This window comes from Orbicella franksi, chromosome 8 (genome assembly GCF_964199315.1).
Source record: "Orbicella franksi chromosome 8, jaOrbFran1.1, whole genome shotgun sequence".
Lineage (NCBI taxonomy): Eukaryota > Metazoa > Cnidaria > Anthozoa > Scleractinia > Merulinidae > Orbicella > Orbicella franksi.
In genome coordinates this window covers 1,653,333-1,675,539 of record NC_138152.1, presented here as the reverse complement: position 1 = coordinate 1,675,539, position 22,207 = coordinate 1,653,333, and the positions used below count along the sequence as shown (strand labels likewise).

The 22,207-nt window shown below is 37.5% G+C and overlaps 2 protein-coding genes and 1 non-coding gene across 4 annotated transcripts; 1 reads left to right on the top strand and 2 right to left on the bottom strand.

Annotated features, from left to right (window-relative positions):
- Nucleotides 1-400: 400 nt before the first annotated feature.
- On the bottom strand, nt 401-10,349 carry LOC145496204 (uncharacterized). Its single transcript, XM_081475869.1, has 12 exons — nt 9,858-10,349; nt 9,097-9,251; nt 8,635-8,757; nt 7,837-7,902; nt 7,188-7,296; nt 6,441-6,631; nt 6,015-6,134; nt 4,892-5,002; nt 4,084-4,132; nt 3,388-3,502; nt 1,443-1,527; nt 401-962 (listed from the first exon to the last, which is right to left on the bottom strand). The coding sequence occupies exons 1-12, from the start codon at nt 9,970-9,972 to the stop codon at nt 840-842; spliced, it is 1,362 nt and encodes a 453-aa protein (XP_081331995.1). The 5' UTR covers nt 9,973-10,349; the 3' UTR covers nt 401-839.
- Nucleotides 10,350-10,738: 389 nt separating this feature from the next.
- Nucleotides 10,739-10,811, top strand: Trnat-ugu (transfer RNA threonine (anticodon UGU)). Its single transcript has one exon. It is a non-coding gene; the product is annotated as a tRNA-Thr (tRNA).
- Nucleotides 10,812-11,837: 1,026 nt separating this feature from the next.
- On the bottom strand, nt 11,838-19,857 carry LOC145496196 (double-strand-break repair protein rad21 homolog). 2 transcript variants are annotated; one of them, XM_081475860.1, is made up of 5 exons: nt 19,637-19,857; nt 15,862-16,271; nt 15,019-15,287; nt 14,490-14,717; nt 11,838-14,171 (listed from the first exon to the last, which is right to left on the bottom strand). In XM_081475860.1, the coding sequence occupies exons 2-5, from the start codon at nt 16,233-16,235 to the stop codon at nt 13,252-13,254; spliced, it is 1,791 nt and encodes a 596-aa protein (XP_081331986.1). In that variant the 5' UTR covers nt 16,236-16,271; nt 19,637-19,857; the 3' UTR covers nt 11,838-13,251. The 2 variants fall into 2 exon arrangements, with proteins under 2 accessions (XP_081331986.1, XP_081331987.1); XM_081475861.1 differs by having other exon boundaries at nt 15,862-19,857.
- Between the last annotated feature and the right edge of the window lie 2,350 nt (nt 19,858-22,207).

Here is a 22,207-nt window from a genome sequence, read left to right as displayed (position 1 = left end):
AAAAATAACAATAATAAACATAATAAAAAATGAAAAACCTCCCAATTAATTGCATTATGATAGCCTCTATGTGAAGGTACTGTAAGTTACGTCTGAATACAAGACAAGTGGCCCATCACACCAGTGCAAATCTCTGGTTTCTATAGCATGAAGCCACTAGGATGCAAATATGGATGTGATGCTGGTACCCACAAATTTGTACATCTGGGTGGAGAGGGGTACTGTGAGAGTAAAGTGTCTTGCCCATGAACACAACACAATGTTCACGGCAAGGACTCAAACCTGCACAGCTCCATCCGGAGGTGAGCACTCTAACCATGAAGGCAATGTGCCTACCACAGCCTGTATGAGTCCTAATATCAAAGGAAAATCTGGATAATGACTGTTTTTCTATGCGCTCATTCATTTACAAATATATTTTTAGAGTACACTATTACTGCACTGTCCTGCAAATACTTCTGGTTTACTTGGTATTGACTGGTTGTTGCTAGTACTACAAGGGTTCAGCAATACATTGAGGACTAAAAGAACTAAAAATGAAACACTAAAATGTCCTACAAAAATATTAAATATTTCCACAGTCAAAAATTGAAAAAGACCTAGTTTCTAATTTCCTAATTTTGAGAATTTTCTTTTTAAAATTATCATCAACAGCAATTTTTCCTCCCATGACTTAGAAGTATACTTTGAGTATGCAATGGTAATAACAAATAATGAACTTAAATGATTTATAATAAATGCCAGCCTATCTAATAATTACATACAGCCAACACTCAATCTGTCAAGTATGCAGGGACAAGAAACTACATAAAATGCCTGTTGTCTTGAAACTGAATATGTTACGAGCATGTTGATTTGTCACCACAAGCCACATGGTACCAGTAATAAATCTGTTTGGATTTGAACCAACTGTAAGAGTTATCAAACACCAAACAATATTCTCCTGCATCTGCTGCCAGCACCTGAGGAGAATTTAACCAAAAAAAAAATCAACACTGTCGGGAGAGTCTTGATCTCCCATGGGAAAACATAAAGTTATGGACAAATATCAACTGTGCAAAAACAAGAAACATGTTTGAAACATAAAGTTATGGACAAATATCAACTGGGCACAAACAAGAAACATTTTTGATTGTATAAAAATTCTACTGTAAACAGTCAGAGTAAGGATACTTTGGCCCACTTTGGCCCCCTTAAATAATCATAATTATATGCAACATGTATATTCATTAATGGAGTTCAGAATTAATGAATACTATGGAATTTTTATTTCTGTGTTCAAGGGTAAAACTATACAAGCAACTTGGTTCAAAAATAACTTTCAGTATTATAGTCTTGTAAAAATTACTCCATGTCTTCACTGAGTGTGTACTGGTACACATGGAATTTCACCTGGTATGTTATTAGAATCAAGGTCTACATGAAAGTGTATCAGTACCCACCATTCCGTTTACTGGTGTAACATGGGCACTATGTCTTTTACTTTTGCTCCACTCTCTTTCTGTTGGTAAGCCTGACACATAACAGCTGAAACAATTTTTAACACAATATGCCAAAATGTTAATTAATACAATTCTAATACAAAATTAATCATCTACAGGCCAGACATGAATGTAAAACTTCTCAAAGTATCGATGTCAGTTACTTAGCCAACCCTCTGCAGGGCTCGAAAAAAACCCCGTCCGGTCGTCCGGGACAAGTAGATTTTTCCTTCGGACAAGAAACTTTTTCTCCTTGCTTGCCCCACAGGCAAGGACCCATGCAAGCCATTCACCCACCAAATTTTTGATAACGATTTTGAGAGGAAAAGGTAAATTTTAGGCTCAAGGGTAATCAATACAAGTGTTTAGATGAAGCTTGACGAAAATTACAATTTATAGTGTTGTTTTGTTGATTGCGGGACACGCGCTCATGGCTCAGAAGTGGTTGCCTAGCACGTGATCAAAATCTGCTCGGGTCAAATTTCTTTCCAGGATTAAAAAAAGCCGCGTTGGGCACAAAAACGCGGTAGTTATTCCTTAAAATTTTAGTAATTTTCTGCGTGCATTTTCCAGTTTCTTTGTACAGAACTTAACTCAACAACAATATATTAAAGCTGTAGAAATTGTACGCAAAAAGAAGCCGCATATTTCTACCGCGAAAACGAAGCCAGTATTTTGGATGCTAAAATCGAGGTAAACCTCTGTTTTCGGTGAAACATGCAAGTTTGCTAGTGATAAAATACTTGGGCACCGCTGCACCGCGTGTTATAAAAAATTTGCTCTCGCTGGCTTTTCAAATTCGACACTGCCTGTGTCAAAACTGAAGTAAGAAGGCGACTTGCTGTTAATTCTGCGTGTTATAAATTTCTCGCGCTTCTCTTCACAATGATTTCGTGGAGCTAGAAAAGACGCAGGTGAACATTCAAGGAGTCGAATGCAATCTTCAATGAACTGAACAAATTTATTCAAGGCTGTATAATAACAAAGTTAATTACTACAAACCGTACAACTTCATAAAAGCGGAATGAAGAAGTTAAAAGTTGTGGAAGTATTACAATATAATGGCGTAAACATGAAAGTGATCAGCACTAAGAGGAGTACAGTCAAGATGGGTTTGTTACATTAAACACGCCCGTAGTTTGACTTCCTTTTTTGGGTTCATGAATTATTAATGAGTTTGAAAACTTGGGCAAGTGGGGAAGTGCCCGGGGCAAGCAAAATTTGAGAGTTACTTGCCCAATGGGCAAGGTGGAGTTCAAATATTTTTCGAGCCCTGCCTCTGGCCCACACTACATTGTGTACGTACTGACAGGTCAGTATTAATAATTTCAAATAGTACATGTATTTCCAGTCATTTACCTCCCTGTTCATCCACAAACAACATTACTAAAAAAAATATAATTTAACCATAAGCAACAAGATTTTGTGATGGCCCCAACCACTTCTAGACATTTTATATTTGTAACAGCTACAAGTGACTACCTATAACGTGATTTGGCTCCACTAAAAGTGCAAAATTTGATAACAAGATGCCATACAAACTCATACAAACATTCTGACTTGAGAAAAATAAAAAAATAAAATTTTATCAATGGCTGTCTTAATCTGATATGTTGATGCTTGATCACAGCAATTGTTGAACGAGTGATATTTATGGCTCTGGTCTGGAATTAAAATCAAAATTAAACCCTGTCAATTGCTGGTTCCAAATAGTGACATAAAATACATAACATTTGATAGATTTTATTAATATTAAATAGGTGCAATTTATGCCTCTCATGCTTTCACATAGTTAAGCCTGGTTCAATTCCTCCTGCTTGTTTGAAAAAAAAGCCAGTCCGACAAAATCTCCTGACATGAAACTCTGGCTGTTCACTCTACAACATGTGCAACAGCATGTACCTACCCAATGTCATAATGATTGGAACAAAATCCAAATGTAATCTGAGAGATGGGTTGTGTCACTTTCATGTGGACAGTGTGCGTTTGACCATGGGGTATCAATACTCCTTGCACTTCAGCTAAAACAGTAAAGAGAATTTAATGTAAATCAACTATTATTGTGGCAATTCACACTTCCAACAAGACAGAATTAAGCTGCATACTACATGATCAATTAGTTCCTAAGTTACGTTTCAGGACTAGATCACAAAGCTGTGTAATTGAGACACTGGGTATCAGGGCTCAGAAAAAGAAAAAAAACTTGAATTCCAGCTTGCCCTTGGGACAACTAGCTCTCAAATTTTTCTGGTTCTGGGCAAATCTTTGTTTGCTCTTTTAATCCTTTGGATAGCAGACAACTTGGCTGACGCAAATGAAAGCTACTTGCCAAGAAGGAAAATCTACTTGTCCTGGACAACCGGACAGCACTTTTTTCAAGCCCTGGTATGAAATTTACTAACATGCAAAGAGCCACAACTGTAAATGAGCCATGAAAGTTACGTTACGTAGTTTAATTTGATGAGGACAATGACAACCAGAATGGCGCTGGAGGTGGTGGCAGTCTAATATTACTATTTTCCTCTTTTCATTTTGTTTAGTTTTCCTATTTATATTGTGTTTGTAAATTAATTTTGAAAAAAATTTATTCTGTTGAACATACCACCATGTCTGTCATGATGTGCCATTCTTTGCTTGGCTTCTAGAGTTCCCTGAAAAAGTAATTATTAATACTTATTTCATACAATTTCATTATATAATTCTTTAATCAATTAAATACCTAGTATTTAATTACATAGAAATTTGTGAACATAATAGCACTATCATGTGAAGGCTTAGACACTGAAAGGAGGAGGGTAATCAATGTATATTACTTATGCTCTACTGGCTCTGTCAGGCCTCTACACACTATGCCAAAGAAACGTGAAAATATTAAATGCAGCTTTTTCTCCATGTTTAGGCCCACGATCCACACTAACCTGGAGAAATTGTCTACCAAAAACACTCTGACTATGAACCGGAGGAATATGAAAATGCCAGTTTTGCTTTTTAACATGGACATAAAAACATTATGAAAACTGAGTTTTTTCTAAACCAATGATGCCGCAATGATAATCATGTCAATCCCAGGCTATCTGAGTTTTCCTCAAAAATCCGAAATCGACAGTCATTGTTGCAATTTCAAATAGATCTCACCAGCATGTTCATCCGAAGTCAACGATCACTGTAAGTTGTAATATCAAATCTCACCAGCATAGTCAGTCATGTATCCATGGATGAAAAACATTTGCCACATTTTGAATTCAGAGTGAAAATGCCGTGCAAAATCAATATTAACCTTATGCACTGGGCTAACCCAGCCCCACTTAAAAAGGAATGTAGACTGTAAATTGACATCCATGATCAATACCTGGCACAAGATCAAAAATATTTGAGAAAACAGATCAATTAGAATGAAAATAACTTTGTACCTCTATGATCTTTCTTATCCGTGCAACATTCAGTGCTTGCTGCCAAGCAAACATGTTGACAGCCCACTTCGGAATCCAACCTTTAGGATCAGCTTGAATAACATAGATTACCTGGCAAAAGACAAATTAAAACAAAGAAGGAAAATGTTGACCATATGTGGTTTAAACACCAAAAATCTACACCTCTGGGCTGGTTCAACACCTGAAGTCCACGATTCATGAACTTCCCACAAAGTCTGACAAATCTAATTGGCTGAGAATACGAAACAAATACTGTGCGCATGCTCAGAAAACCAAGTCTGACCAGAGGTCACAATTCTTGGTGCTGACCAAAAGAAGCACAGCCTCAGGGGATGAGAATGCTAATGGCCCTTGTTGGTCTTGCTCTGGTGACTTGGTCAGACATATTATTATGATGATTAATCACTCCATCAGATCGTTATTTGTCTCAGTCAGAGCTCTACATGTCAATTATCAACATTATGTTTTAGTAATAATTATTGTGTTGTAATTAGTGTACTAGTATTATTTTCTATAGTGTCTGTCACACTGCATGTCAATGTAACCCAAAGCCATTAGTTAAAGTCCTTTTTTCTGTAAGTAACATACTGTAAGTTGGTTGTATATGTAACGTGTAGATTGTAATGCATAGATACATACTCCGTAGGCTGTTTTTTGTAACTGTAGTGTAAGTTTAATTGTAATTGTTGTAATCGTTCCAGCAAATGAAAAAAAGCATTATGTAGGGCATAAATAAAATACCAGATTAAATTGTGCATATCACATCAAAGAGCACCTCTTGAGATGCTCCTCTGGGCTTTACTGGGAAGCTGTACCATTGCTGATAGTAACTTCACCAACAAAACATAAGACTTCAGAGATTAAATAATTACTGACAAATGTTTGTAGCTTATTAAATCATATGTCAATGTTCACCACATTACAAGTACATGTCTACAGGTATTTTTTTTGCATGCAGTCCACTCCGTCTGGATGAAGCCATAACACTGAGTCGCACCTTGAAAGCAGTATAATGTCTGATTGGTTAACATAACTGACTGGTTGAAATATTAGTCTCAAAATTTCTAAAATCAAAACCATTTAATGTCATACTGGTACTAACATCCATGTATCCTGGGTCATCAACACGATGCTTAAAAACATATCCAGTGTGCAAGATTTCAGCTCTGATAAGTTTGTAATTCTCTAGATTGGGACACTCTGGTCTGGTAATCGAAGATCCCTAATGGAAGACATATTAACTTGATAAATGTTGGTAGCCATAAAAATACATAAAAAAAATAAATCAAAGGACATCAATGTTAGTCTAGAAAAACTTGAAAGTATGCTAACTTAATCAAGTGCTACGTACTTTTACATGTAACTTTGCAAATGCTAAAAATGCAAGGTCAATTTTTCTGTGTTAACTAGTTCCTGAAAGATTTAGCATCTCAAAGGCTTAAAAAGATCATTCTGAAAAAGAGGTCTGAAGTGCATGATTATATAAAAACTTAACACCAACTGAAGAAATAATTACAACTTAACTTACCACTCCAAATCCAACTTCATTGCCTGCTTCATCAGTGAATATGTCTCCATATTCCAGCCAACACACATCTCTTTCCCAAACAGGTCCCGGTGACCCCATTACAGCCCACTTTATGGAGTAGAAGGGTACCTCAGGCACTTTATAGCCAGCAGGAAACTGATGAAGTACTAAACCATCCTGAAAGTGAACATCTGGGGAACAAGCAAAATTATTGAGGTAGTGGTAGAGTTGCACAGTAGGTCCATTTCGAGGGATCAATAAAAATAATTAATAATTATGATTATAAGAAATGACTCAACAGGTACTCTAAAGTTGCAGCCATTTAATGCCGAACAGTGATAAAACAGTAAAGAAAGATTAAATCTAGTAAATCTATTTCCTTCCTCAAGTGTATTTGTGTTAGGATTACAATGTACAAGGACAACAATTTCAAGCACTGACTAAAAGAGATTTTGTTGAAATGAAAACAAAGGAGACCTACTAACAACATTAATAAATGTAAACTTACGGGGCTATTAGTTTCCACACATCTGAGACTTCTGGAAAGTTGCTAAGTACAATTATATGTGACCAAATAAACAAATGCGGGCTTAGGAAAGATGTGGTTTGATTTGATAAAACTATACCTCAGAATAATCCTTAAATATTCTACATATGACTACTTAGTAGTATCAGTCTTAAGCTAGCTATAGACTGTTACAGACTGCAAGTTCCAGCCTTTTAAAGTAGTTTCATGTGTGCACTAACCTATCATGTGGAAGAGACGACGGAAACTTTCTGTAGTAGCCGCTATCATGAGTGCTCTTGCCTCCTCTTTAGATGATTTCACTCTAGTCTTGCCACGAATAAGATGAAGCTGGAGAAAGAAAATATTTCTCCATCATTAAACACTTTCTTCTTTTATCAAGATGGGGAGGGGTTCTGTGCTTATAAGAAGTATTTTGTTCCTTTCCATAAATATCACAAAGACACAGCCTGACCTAAACCAGGCACTTGAAGCCAACGACCATCTTTGACACATGATAAAATGAATTTAAAAAAGTTATGGCATTACAGTCAAAAGTGTACCCCTCAAGATTACATTAATTATTCAATTATTTGAAGAGTACAGTGAACCCGCTAGTCATTCCAAGAATACAGCTAACGGTTCAGTATTGAAATAATCAATTCATTAAATACTGCATTCTTGAAACAGCTAGCGGGTTCAATAATCAAATAATCAATTTATGATTGTATTCTTGAAACAACTAGAGGGTTCAATATTCAAATAATCAATTCATTATTGTATTCTTGAAACAACTAGCAGATTCAATATTCAAATAATCCATTCATTAAATGTAATTTTGAGGGGTCCACGCTTCACTTGGTTTGACTGTAAACAAGTACTGTTAAGTACCTGACTCCCAGGTCTTGTTCCTTGGTAAATATCAACATCACTCTTGGTGCAGACATACTGAAAACCCTGAAGCAGAAAACTGAATAAAATTAGATTTAATAAAAACTAGTACCTAATAATGCTTATTGTGATAAATAGTAAGAACAGAATGAAGAATTGAAGAATTGTGTGAGAATTAAAGAGATAATTCTTCGTTAACATGGTCTACCGCTAATATTGTTGATTCCAAGAGGGTTGTTCCCTCTGAAAATGAATAGCCTCTTTTATCTTAAGTTGAAAACTGGCAGAGGGTTGATCAAAAACATGGAAACAATCTGCTCACCGAACACAAGGCGCGACAAAGTTCAGAATTTTGCAAAAGTTTGAAAATGTGAGAGGCCCTATCACTGGCTAAATGCTCTTTCCTCACAGTAATGTGGTGAGAAATCAAATATTTTCGCTCGCACCCGATTGATCTAAACCCATCAGGTAACTGAATAATTGTCCCACTAAAAAACTGGGGAATATCCAGGTGTTGTTCCCCAAACTGTTTTCAAAAGTGCCTTAGTGCTGTACATGAAAAATATTTCAAAGATAATAAATACAATAACATCCATAATTTGTTCTTGGTCCATATTATCAGTCTATTCCTTGAAGCTCACAGTTTTCCTTGTGTGTTGCTCTTGAAAAACTAGTTGCTTCTCAGAACAGATGCAACTGTCCACGGACTAAATATCTGGGCATGGTTTCACACCAAATGGAAGTTTTTTGTTTATGTACAATTTATGAAATATTCAAAATAATAATATTACTGATTACCTCATCAGAAGTGGATGCATCTAATAAACCTTTGACCCATGACTGTGCTAGCCTGGTATAATGGTCTATTTCATCTTGTGTTAAAGGTGTTATTTCTCCAAAGAAATCATCAGGGACTGGATACTGTGTAAAAAGAAATTAACCAAATTAATTTTGATAGTACAAAGAATATAATTAACAGTTAATTGTTCACCAGTAAGTAGAGGTGAATAGTGGTGGGCAATCGCAGCTCAGTAAATATCCACAACTTTTATCAACACTGAGGCTGGGCTGTGCTCTAGAGGCACCCAAGTGCCACAAGCAACTAACATAAGCAAAGAAGAAAAGGGAGAAATTAAAAAATGATTTACAGTGTGTGAATGCAAGGTACATGTAAAGTGAAGTCTTCACAGGTTTAGTGGTCCACATCTATACATAGTGAAATTGATATACATTACATTTAGCTAACGCTTTTAAACATACTGTTAACTTTTTCCTTCCTTTCACATCTTCGTGCCCATGTTGTTTGAAAACTAGAGTTAAAGGATAATGATCTGAAGAAGACAAATAGTCCTTGATTCCGTTCAGGCTTAAACCAAAACTGGATTTGCCATTCAGTGTGTGTAAGATACATCCAGCTAAAAAAAAAAGAAAAGACAGAGAAACTGTCATAGGAGACAATGTTCCCAACTGAGTGGTTAGGAGGTACTAAACTTGAAACATGGATGTCGTAGGGAAGCTAGACCCACTCTTACCATCAGAGAGTTATTTCACAGATGATTGAAGTTCACCTCTCTAGCCTGACGAATGTAAATAGCCTCGGAGCCACACAGAAATCCCAGGAACTTTATCTACATCTGCCATTGCCTAGAAACCCATGCAAGCCCTCCCAATCCTCAACCCACCCCTCCCCTGCCCCCCCCCCCCCACCACGCCCTCCTCTTCAGCTGCTACAAAGAAGCACTGGCCAACCTCCCCCCACCTCTTGATAATGGCTAAGGGCTAGCGCTGGTAGGTCTTTCACAATGTTTGTGAAACTCATCAATAGTATATCACAAATTCTTTCCGAGAGTACGAAGCCACTATTCTGGTAGACGCTATTTGTACTCAACGGCAACTGGACAGCTGAGCTGGAGTAAAGTCAAAGTCAGTCAAAGATCAGAACAACTCACAGTCCCTTCCTTAACCCACAATTGCAAAGTGGCCAAAAAAATACCAAGACTTGAAATTTGCTCTCACAATACCTGGAACCTGGTCAGATTTCCCTTTGGCGGGAACATAAACAACATGGCCGCTCTTCTCTTCCAAACAAAAGTCAATTTCGTCCTTTCTTGCGACGTATTTTTTGAAGTCTTTCATATTGACTGTGTCGCTGGATACCCTTGAATGTCTCTTGGATTATTTGTTTTCATTTCTTCAACTTCAAACAGCTAATATTTAACTAATATTGAGCGAGTGTGAACGGATCGTAAGATATGAAACTGCTGAATCATGAGCAATGTCAACTAGGTTACGAGGGGGAGTGGGAGGGGACAAATTTTACTTCGCCCCAAAAGTTCTTCAAACAGGTTTTTTTCTTTAACTACGTTTGTCCAGTTACGTTCAAAAATTAGTCCAAATACTAACATGAAATTATTTATTGAGTGTATAATGCTCTATTTCGGATAAAAAAAAGGTTGAAACAACATAACAATTCAGGACACAGAAATGGTCTGCATTCCCCACCCCTCCCCCGATCCCGGTGTAGCATGAACTGAAGGTTTTTTTAAAAAAAAATATCTATTGAAGTCGGCTAAGAAGACTCAGACAACATTTATTTTTCAACTAGTTATTTGTGAGTCGTTATTGTTAAGTTCCTAGTCAGTTAAATGCTCATTTCCCTACCGGTGGACCAAATTAACGCCCAAAAAAAGGTCCCTAAGATCCCAGAAATGCTTATTTGCCGACTGCTAAAAAATGCAATGGAGTTTTTCCTCCATCCAACCAGCAAATTTCCATTTGAGAAATTTAGGATACTGGCTAGTTAGTGTACTTTTTTTTTCTTTTTTTTTTTTTTTTTTTTTTTTTGGAAGCGAAACTTGTAATAAGAATTGTTTTGTAAAATTTCAATGACATTGGTAAGTTCGCCTCCGTAGCTCAGGGGTTAGAGCACTGGTCTTGTAAACCAGGGGTCGAGAGTTCAAATCTCTCCGGGGGCTCTTCGTGCGGAACAAGTTTTTTTCTTTGGTATTTTTGTTTTACACTGAATTCTAAATCCTAAGCCGTCCTAGAGCATCTTTAGGAGTCATTAAATAGTTCAAAGAAAACAAACGCTAGCCATGAAATGTGAACTTTTCCCTTTCAAAAAGTTTAAGCTTGTCTGCAGGTTTTGTCATCAACAATCTGTGAAAAACAAAAAGGAATTGAGATTAATAGCGGCCCGGGTTAAGCTTTAATGACGTGAAACACCACTGGGTACTGAACGTGAAATAGCTTCGTCTTCCGTGAAACGTGAACTTGGCACCTCTCCATCTACCAAACACCCCACCCCTTCTATACTCTTATGCTTAGAAAATGGGTCCCGGTGGAGTGACACTGTAAAAACGCCCACAGCCTCGTTAAACCCCGGTAACGCAGCTTTTCTGCAGATGAGGGACAATGACATAGGGCTAACGGGAAGGCCATCCTAATAGAAAATCCTGACTAAGTTGGAAGTTGGCCATAGGACCAGTCCCCCATTCGAAGAAATGATTGAAGGGGGGCAAGGTGAATTATTTTTATTTTTTTTTTTTATCTTCTTTGGTCGTGGTACCAAAATTTGGCAAGTGTTATAGCTCGAGATTTCCTTGAAAAAAACTGAATAACAATAACAAATAAATTGTTCCCATACGTTCTCTGGACAATACAATTACGAGTTCCCACCAGTTGGTAGACATGCATGTCTGAAGGACAGGTGAGGTGGGGTTTTCTTACATTACCTGTTATGAAAGAGGCGGGTGGAAGGGGGAAGGAATGGGGAGGTGGGAAAGGAGAACAGGGAGGGCGAAGAGGGAAAGGGGAAAATAGGGAAGTGGGGAGGGGGTCATAAAACCACAAAAAACAATACCCAAGGCTCTTTCAACCCAACATCAACAGCTTTCTTGAAGCCTAAAATTGAGGATATGGTGAACTGGGTGAATAAGCAAGTTTACTTGACAGGGCTGCTCTGCATCGCTGCCCAAGAAATCCTGAATTACACATATGGAGACACAAATGGAAAATTGAATTTATTTATCACCTCAAATTGATTAAAGCTACCAAGTGCAATCTTCAAAGTATTGTTTATCATGTAAAGAGACCTTATCATTAAGGAACTTTTGAATATAAATGGAGTTAAAAATGCTTATGTACGAGAGTATTTCTAAAATTAAGACAGCTGATTTTAACATAGCTGTGGTTTGTCAATATCTATAATAATAATTGTTATAACGTTTAATGAGTAACTTTCAGCTGTTTGTCTATCAATAAAGGTATCTGCCCTACAGTGAACCTGAACAATATTAAAAAAGCTCTTTCCTCACAGGGAAGCAAACAATAAAACTCTTCTTGGTACCCAATGTACAGTTAGTTTACTGTTGTGTTATGCTATACAGTTAATGTCCTTTATTTTTCACTGAATGGGGCACAGAAATAGATAAAGTGAAGCTCTGTTGTAGAATATTCAATGCAAGGGTGGCACTGTTAGGTTTTGCCATTCTCAAATTTTCATTCAAAGCATGCATTCCAAATTTAATCCTTATCCCAGATCACATGTTTGAAGACATTTTCTTTCCAAGCAATGTTTTGGCAATGTTTGTGATTCCAATGACAACATTTTGAAATTTCCGGAGAAAATAAGACATTAGAGTACATGTTGATGTATGTTGTTTTCCTGCTGTTTATCGGTCTACAAGTTTACAAAAGTAATGATTTCAACCAATTATCCAAATTTAACCAGCATATTTTTTCTCAAAGCATTTCAGCTAAAACAAAGTAATAAAACAACTATTCAATTAATGAGATGATGCAGAGAGTGCTTTCAAGTTTATAAATCTTTTCTGTTTTTACACATGTATGAGAAACAGTAATTCACATAATTAAAATAATTATCATGGCAAAACTGATTTAAATGTGGCATATTGGTATGTGTACATACACATATACAAATATTTACAATAGATGTTAAAACTGTTCCAATGCACGTACATGTAAGGAAAAAAACAAATGCCTACACAGTCAAGTATAACCACAACATTAACAGGCTATCACTTTGTAAAATGAATGTGCATTTGAACTATAAAGTAAGTAAAAACAGTTCAATTGCCAAATGTTGCAAGAAGCTTCCAGCTAATAAGGCAAAAGGTTATCTGCTGCCAAAGAAGTACCACAACATTTTTTTATTTCAACAGTCTTGTGGAACATACAATAATTTGAGGACCAAAGTACTGTCTGGATATCTTAGGCCACCTGACCTCAACACTTCAATATTAACTTACCCCACAACTTACATGTAGAGGCCAATAACAAGCCACGTAAAATAAACTTTAAAAAGTAAACTGTACAAAATAAGAACCTACAGTAAAATATTGGACTAAGAACAATGTAAACTACAGTAACTGTACTAAAACTAAGAGAGGCATGTTAACATACCGAATCAAAATTTTGTCCTTTCGAAATTGAAATGTCTCCAAATGGTTTTTTCTGACGAACGTTGATGCTGGATTCCTTGCTGAGCAGTAGACAGCTGTAGAATTTGTAAGCTACTTGTTTCCGACTGCTCTTGTGTACCAAGCTACCAAAACCTACAGAGTCTTTTTTCTGGAACTCTCTCTTGAGTGTGTGCAGAAGCTGTTGGGTGCGTTTTGTCCACCGTCGATTTTCAAACTGTTCACTTGTTTCAGAGCTTTGCTGCTCTTCATTTGTTTGGGAGGCTGTTAATTCTTGTTCTAGTTCATTATCCTCAAGCTCATCTCGGTTTGGATAAATATCCTCCACACCATCAGCTAAGAATGGCTCTTCCTCTTCCACTGGCCGTTCGTAATTCTCAAGAGCAGTATCAACTGGTTCCTCTGGTAGCACAGTTTCATTGGCTTCTGTGTTTGCAAAAGATACTGAAGACCGTTTACTGCCTTCGTAAATTCCTGACACATCCCCTTCTTCCCTTGCTATTTCTGGTTCATCAACATCCATTTTTTCCTCTAACTCTGTGGTATCAGACTCACCATTAACTTCCTTTGTAAGATTTTGAACAAAAGAATCCACAACTGGCGACGCAAAGAACTCTGTGCCTGGTAGAGCAAAAAGCTTTTCTGCTGTTGATGAAATTTTGAGTTTCATCCTGCACTTCGTAGGAGGAGCAAGTGTAGCAGGTTTGACAATATCAGTTGTGTCAGCAAGTTGAGACTTGATGGTTTCGGTGGCTAAAATTTTTTCATCATCAACGATGAGTTTCCTCTTTCTGCGGCTACGCTTTTCTCTTTGAACAACTTCCACAGGCTCAAGAACAAAAGCCTCTGCTTCATTGTGTAACAGGGTTGTTTCATTCGCAGTCTCGTTAACAGCTGTTGAGTTAAGAAGTAAACACTGAATAAACTACAAAATTTGTAAGTTAATAACATAATTCCATAATAAGTTACACTTCTCTTTGAGGCAAGTAAAGTAAAGGCACTTTCCGTTCAACTCAAAATTTCAGTTCGAATTTCCAAAGTCTTTAAAATTGCGTAGCATAAAAATGCAAAACCAAAGCAAAGGCAAAACTTGTACTTTCAACACTCAAGAGAAAATCATCTATCCTGTTATCTAACCTGTCATTGCCATTGTAGGTTGCACACAGGGTTTCAACAGACTTATCAAAAAATATAATACCAACAAAACCATACCCTCATCTTGTGCAGGTTCAACAACTGGACTTTCCTTGTGTTCATCCAAGTTAGTATCTACTGGCTCTAAGGTAACATCTGCCGCAGCAACAGCAGTTGGCAAGTCATCAAAACCAGGTACCAGTGCATCACCACCACCACCAAGTTCATCTCCAAACCCATCAGCGAGGAAATCCACACCCTCCCCACCGAATCCATCATCTCTGAGTGGTTCATCAAGGGCTATGTCTAGAGCAAAAGCCAATCAAGAAATTTGTAGTTAATAACATGTAGTACTGTATATTGACAGCATTGTACAGCATGTACATGTAGGTAGGGAAGAAAATGATTGACTGCAGTTATACTTCTTGGCACACATTGTACTCCTCACACATTTCTTGAAGTACATGTAAGTAACAGAATTGCATCAGATTATACTGGACATATACATGTATATGGAGCTTATGACAATGGCACCTCCAAAGACAAAGCTTAGTTAAAGATGAATTGATATTTTACCCTCCAAAATTGAATGAAGAAGCCTAAATACCTAGTCTGGTTCTTTCCAAAGTTGAATCACTGATTCCCTTTGGTTCTCCACCTTCAATTAAGCTTAATTTGGAAACATCATTTGACTGGTTAAGTGGTTCTTCCACAGAGGGCTCATGCCTAAACATTTCTGGTTCTAATTCCCCTTCAAACAGGATGTCTCCAAAACCATCATCGCCAATGAAGTTGTTTGTGATAATGTCTTCCTTCATGGTGATTTCCTCAATTCGGCCCTGGTTTAGAGTGAACTGTGCATGAATTTCAACCTCACTGCAAGACAAAAATGAAAATACAATACACAGTAAGCTGTGGAATAACAAGGAGCAATAATTCTACTTATTTGCCAATGTGTACATGTAAACTCAAACTGGCACCATACATAAATCCAATAATAAGGCCTGAGCTTCAATTCACATTATCAAGGACTTCTCGGTGTTTGTTATTATTATTATTATCATTTTGCCTTTTACTCAGGCCTACAGTAATAATTCCATTTATTACATTCATGAATATTTTGTGAATTAAAGTATAAAACTTCTGTCTACAACAAGAAATTGTAAACATTTATTCGGTCGTATTGCTGTGCAATTTTTGTATTTTATGAGTGATGCAGTGGGCATACATTAAGACCAGGTGCACTTATTCAGCACCACCAGTGACAACTTTGCTTCTTGTTTGCTTCATTTTTCCAAGTGGGAAGGGCTTATTTTCAAATAACCAATTTTATAGAGCATACATGTACACATTATCTATTGAAAAAACACAACAAATGAAGTACATATTATTAAGTTGTTAGATGGATCTGGAGCTTGGCCAGTGTAAAAAATAACTTAATGCCACTTACTTTAGTTCAGGTAATGTCATATCAAGGTCTGTGAAGACTTCTGGCATAGTGACAGCAGCAAATGCAAGTTCTCGTCCCTCTTCAGGTAGATCAACCACTCCAGGTCGAAAAGCCATTTTGATTTTTACAAAAGCCTCTGTGCAATCTGCCAGAAGATACTTAGTTTTCCTGGAATATATCCTTACAACTCCGAGAAGGAGGTGTCCTGATGTTCTCAGGGCAAGCTTGACTTTGGGTGAGATAATGCTCTCAACTGATGAGGGGAGATCTGTCTCAGAGACAAGCGCCTTGCTGAGTTTACGCTCCCAGTGGGCAGCCAGCCACACCCTGGCCAATGGGGCTTTTTTAGCCAAGATAAATTGATGGTAAAACATGGTGTTGGTCGTAGGGTGCTACAAACTATGCTCTTTCTGAAGGAAAAGAATAAAACATATATTAAATTAAGTTTAGTGTCTTAGAACATGAAGTTTTGAAGCGTCTGCACTTAGCAAAAGATCTTTCTTTATAATAATTTGTTATCAAATCTGCAATGCATGTACATCTACATCTACACATGGTTAATCTGAAGGGAAGCTTGTGTGGTTAACATTATGTGCAAGTTCCTTACACATTTGCCTGTAACAACAGTTTAGGAAACAGCCCTGACACTTCCACACATGTTGATGAACACCAACTATGGTTAGGAACTCACACATTGGTCAACATGTACAGAATTCCAAGCATTACCATGCCTCAATTGAACAAGCCGGCACTACTTCCAGCTCAAGATAAAAGAAACTTTGCAAAGCCTGTGGGGAAAACCCTTCCCTTGATTAATCAACAACTTCAGCACGCTAATTTTAAGTTACAGTATACCTTTAGGGATGTCTCACGTGCAAGTGATGTAGCACGCACAGTTTAAGCGGTAGATACCTAAAACCCTATATCAAATTAAAGCTTACAGAGCTGGCTATCTAACTATACCAAGAATTTTGAAATAAAATGAATTGTTGAATATTTCATGACTACTAAATGCGAGTGCCCGAATCACCTTTCGAAAGCTACAAGTCAAAGCGATTTTTGTTTTACACCAATTTCATTTTTCCTTGGTTTCAGGGCCCAAAGCGCTTAAAAAGGTGTCTGCGTTTTGCCATATTCCATTGCAGTAAAAAGTTACAGAACATTTTCGAAATGGGATTTAAAAAATGTAGAGTGATCATACAAAAATTGCTCTCGAAGAAAAAATATTTCGAAATTAACAATTCGCAGACAACTTTTTGTAGTTGATATGTTAAACTAACTACTGTCCAAATTTGAGGGCAATTGAACAAATTTCCTTTGAGTTACAACGCTTTAGTGTCTGCTTCAAGCAAAAAAAAATTATTCAAGAAAACAGCGCTCAGAAAAATCTTCTGCTTTGCAAACAAACTCTGCCCACAAATACATCTAGCTGGGTTCTCATATAACTGAGCCAATCAGTGCAGGGAAAGTTCACTACTGTTTACTACAACATCCTGGTGAATAGAATCTCCAAAAAACCCTTGTGTTTTGCAATACGTTCAAGGCACCGAAGGCCGAGAGATAATTTTTCTGTAGCTTGGTTTTTCTTGAAGCTGGTCACTCTGGCAAAACAGGGAAGACGAAAAAGGATACGAACGCTAGAGAGGCTAGGCGAAGAAAACATAAAAGTGCCATGGAGCAACTGTCCATGGTCAACTGTGCATGAATAATATTTCAATGGGTCTCAATGAGTCCAACGATTTGTTGACATCAGATTTATCGGAGTCTCTGTCAACATCCCTGTTATTGCTGTCAAGTTCCCAAATTTTTACATAACCTTTCATTTCTCTTACCTCGATTTTTTTGCCCGCCTTATACAATAGCTATAGCTTCATCCACATGGCGAACTTTCACTTCTTCACTCATTGTTCGCGGTTTTTGCTTTTTCGAGCTGGTCCATGTTTTTAACGCCATCTATCTTTACGTATAACTTAATAGAATTACACCTAATACCAAAAATGCTTGGTAGTCAGAACAACAAAGCTGATCAACTGAGTAGTCAATTTGTGACATCCATACAAGTAATTCCCGCAAAAATCGTCTCCGCTGATTGCATACACGCCATAGGGCTGTCAATCAAGATGTAAACTTTTACTTCTGGCGAAAAGGTAAAATCGCCATTTCTCCGCCAATATTTAGTCTTTTTCAAAAATTTTTTTCAGGAATTAGAGATTATTCTTCAACCACTACTTTGACCCAAAAATCCAAATTTGAAGAAAATTGCCAACCTGAAGGTATACTGTAACCTTAAGCAAAAAGTATCATTGCAATCAGCATGCTTTCTTCTATTATTTGTATATGTACGCGTTAGAATTTAGTAGTTATTTATATTCAAATTACATATCCTGTAACATTTGCACTGAAGAAGGCAGAAGTTTCCGCTGAAACGTGTGCTAAATCAGAGTTCCTACTAGTTTTGATAGTTAAGGGTCCATGGGACCCGCAGTTCTAAAGAGTTGGGGGTTCTTTGGTCCTTTGCCTATTACTAAAATGTTGTGTTAGACTTAAGCGCTGGACGCTATTTGCTCCATGGACAAAATTCTGTGATGGTTTAGGTTTACAGCCTCATGCATATGTATATGTAGAGTAACCCACTCAACAAAACAAGCATTTTTGTTTCAGTTTCAAGTTCAGTCCCTGATGACTACTGAACTTTTTAAATGTATGACTAAAAATAATCATTATTTCGGTAATACATTCCCACAAAATGCTTGAAAGTATTTCTTATTTGACATTTACACAAAACTTGACAAAATACAATTCTTGAAAGAGCCTACACAAGCCCAAACAAGTTGATATAAACATCAACAACAAATTTGATTTCTGTATAAAGTAACTGCAAGTCATAACCTTAATCAGTTTCTAGATTATCAAAAGAAATTACCTCTGGTTGAGGAGAAATCACTGAAGATTGAAGTTGAACATCTTATAATCATAAATAATTGCTCTTATCTAACCTAACTTCCAAGGGACAAGAAAAACTACGTTGAACAATGAGTCACACACTTAATGTTAAGCTTGAATATTGCGCGGGCTATTTCGGTGACCGTTTCAAGAAGTAAAAAATAAAACTGAAAGAATCACTCTCATTATAGAGCTTGTAAAACAAGCCATTAATTTCGAATTACTGGAGGAATTAAAAAGTAACGCCGTTTTAACAAATTCATCGCCATTCACACCAGCAAACAATTTCGGGCTATAAACACGAAAATTGACGTTGAAGCGGTACATTTCAAATTCAGCCTTTGTCACGAAAATAAAGCTGGTTTTGACCTTAATGTGGCGTCTAACACATTTCTTTTGAGAAAAACCGTGGAAATTTTCAAGAAGTCGGTTAAAATCTTCTACATTAGAGAACTGAGTAACAGATTTTATCCCCTGAAGCACACAAACAAGCACTGGCCAAAATGTTTGGGACAAGTTGAGGATTCGTAGCCTGTCAACAGCTTAGTAATTTCGTCGCAAACAAGCTTCAACGGACGATTTACAGAGATAAAAACGTTGCAAAACCGAATTAGAGGTAAAACAGTGAGGATTAAGCACTAAAATAATCGACTTTCTGCATTTGTCAATAGCACATGAAGCGAAGAAAACGACGCCAAGCGAACCAAACTAGTATTGTGTTACTTTGTTGTAAGCGCGGAAATTTGGAACACTGATAGTGCTACTAAAACTGAAAATACACCGAATGGGAACATCCCAACAGATGCTAAGGGCATAATTGCTTACTACTTACCTGTTTCAGGCCAAAGTAAACTGCAAAAACAACCATAAAATTGCCTTTTTCGCCCTTATTATAATTCAAGATGGCAGCCAACATTCGAACGATCAACGAATTCCCGCCGAAATTTGCACATCACGTGACTTTTTACACGGCTACCAAGGAGCTCCGTCGTCGTGGTGACCGGCCGCGTTCCAGGCTTCCTCCAGTTTTTTGCCGCCGAAAAAAGTTGCCGCTTCCCCCCGCGTGCAGGCTCTTCCATATTTTATTTCCGCTAACCATTTGACACTTTCGAGCCTTTTTACTTAGTTCATATTTTACCTGCTGGTTTGCCCACAAAAATGTCTATTCTGATCTAGTCAGGGATTCCGAGAAGCTATGAACAATAGGACACGTTTTTTATCCGCATTCGACGCACTTACTAAAATTACTTCAAAAAAATACAGAAAAAAAATACTTTTTAAAAACTGTAAACCGCGGTAGCCCGGAATAAATTTCGCTCTTCGAACCTCGTCAACTTTTTACCATATTGAAAATGTCAATTTGTTCATGTAAAAACCAGTAAAATATACCACATGTTCTCTATCTTCGTGTAAACCATCGGAAAGAGCCCTGGGAACGAGGTTGATTACGCTCTACCGCAAAAGGCAAAACAGCAGCCTATTCGAAGATTTCCCAGCAGGATTTCCCCCTCAGTAGCTCGAAATACTCGAAAAAGGAGCAAGTTTGCCTGTACAGTTCGAAATTCAACTGAGATATAGAGGAAAGTCTTCTCTTCCAGTTCTAAGCTTTATCATATGTGGAGTCAATCTAGCTGAACACGTCATCAGGTTATAGCGAGCAAATTACGTGCTGGGTAAACTCAACAACCCCTTTTATCTGACCCTGACTCAAGGGCGTAAAGTGCTTTGTTTTCTTTTATAGTGAACAGAAAATGTGTATTTTATTTCCGACGTTTAAAATCATAATTTCTTAACACATGTTTCGCTATCGGTTCAAAGCAGACTATTCCCTACAACTGCTACTACTATATTTTATTCATAATTTTTCCGAAAACTGTCCGTAAGTGGCCAATCACAAAATACTGTTTTTCTTTTCCGCGATACTTCTAAGTTTATTCAGGGTAAACTTTGGAGTGCTTCACGATCTTTCAAGTGTGTCAATCTTACCAGGAAAAATGCCAAAGAGTTATATAATAATGCATTACTATAAAAACAGCAGGAAAAGAAGCAGCATTTCTTTTTCATTTCATTGGCACTTTAAAGAGGCGAGCCCTCATGGCACGCTTCCTTACTGTTATCAATTTAAAACGCTTCTACAAAGAACAGCCTAACTTGCAACATCAGTTTAATTGTTCGTGGACGTTAACTGATAAACAACAAAATTTCCAAGTAAAACAAGGGAATAGACGATAGAAAACTGTTGAGATAATACACATTTAATAACTGGTCCCAAGGGAAACAATTAGGTTTGATTTACCGAGAATCTCGATACATCCCGAGACGAAGTCAAGGGAAACATCGAGATTCGAGGGAAAAATAACTAACTGTTTCCCAAAGGACCAGTAATTAAGTGTTTTGTTACATAGCTGGAGTCTAATGTAAAGATGTAAGTCAAGGAAAAGTCAAAGTAACCTATGGTTAATAACAGAGAGGGCGATAATTGCATTATTAATGTCCGCTGGGCAACATTTAAGCCATTACCGCCGCGTGACCACACATCAACCAATGGAAGCGCGCGTTAGATTCAGCTTAACTCCAGCTGTATAGCTGAATTCTGTTACGCTCCCAGCGAAAACACTTGATCATGTTTGGTAGTGCGCGTGCATGAGTTAGCATAGTGCATCGTCAAAAATACAGTAAGTTAAGATGACAACGATTTAACAAGTCAGGAATCTCAACTGATACACACTTCGTGATAGTCTCATGTACATACAAACACTAGGTCTTTAACCTCGCGTAAGCGGACATCTTGCCTTTCTGTGTTCTCTTTCTCAGAAGTCCTACTAAGGATAACTACTTATTGGAAGCTTGATTCACTGTATATCAAAATTAAATCCACGCCGAGTGAACGCTTTTAAAATTACACTGCATTCCTAGTTTTTGTTCGTTTTTTGTATCTTCGTTTCTGTTTGTTTGTGTGTCTGTTCCCTGTACCATCCATAAACTCTCGCCCTCTCCTCTCCCCCACCCCCTCCCCCCAATCCTCATTATTCTGCCCTATTAAGCCTCCTGCCCAGGCCCAAAAATAATTAGCTAATAGCAAGAAATAAAAACAACAACTGTGATGTCGATGAAAACATTACATTAATGTAAGATAGTCTACATTTTGTTGGAGGGTAGTTGCACAAACATCCGGTGAAGAAGGGGGGCGATGGAAGAGGACAAAGGTCTTATTTGAGGGAGGAAGGTTAGGGGGGAGGGAGGGAGGGAGGGAGGGTGACACAGAATAACTTAGCTTGACAAATAGTTCACAACTGAGACAGGGTCACAAACTATTGAAATTTACTGAGTGGGGATCTGTCGAGAGTAGAGGTGGGACAGTGCATGCCATGATCACATGTAAGCGTGAGTGGAAAACCACTGG

Bases quoted from the DNA above. Each gene is read 5' to 3' on its own strand.
- LOC145496196 (XM_081475861.1), bottom strand. From the start codon at position 16,235: ATGTTTTACCATCAATTTATCTTGGCTAAAAAAGCCCCATTGGCCAGG. The intron at 15,288-15,861 runs GTAAGTGGCATT...TTTGTCTTGCAG, and splicing joins ATGACATTACCTGAACTAAA to TGAGGTTGAAATTCATGCAC. The intron at 14,718-15,018 runs GTATTTAGGCTT...CTTTTGCTCTAG, and splicing joins TTTGGAAAGAACCAGACTAG to ACATAGCCCTTGATGAACCA.
- LOC145496204 (XM_081475869.1), bottom strand. From the start codon at position 9,972: ATGAAAGACTTCAAAAAATACGTCGCAAGAAAGGACGAAATTGACTTT. The intron at 8,758-9,096 runs GTATGTTTAAAA...CTTTTTACACAG, and splicing joins AAGGAAGGAAAAAGTTAACA to TATCCAGTCCCTGATGATTT. The intron at 5,003-6,014 runs GTTAGTACCAGT...GTCTTTTGCCAG, and splicing joins ATGACCCAGGATACATGGAT to GTAATCTATGTTATTCAAGC.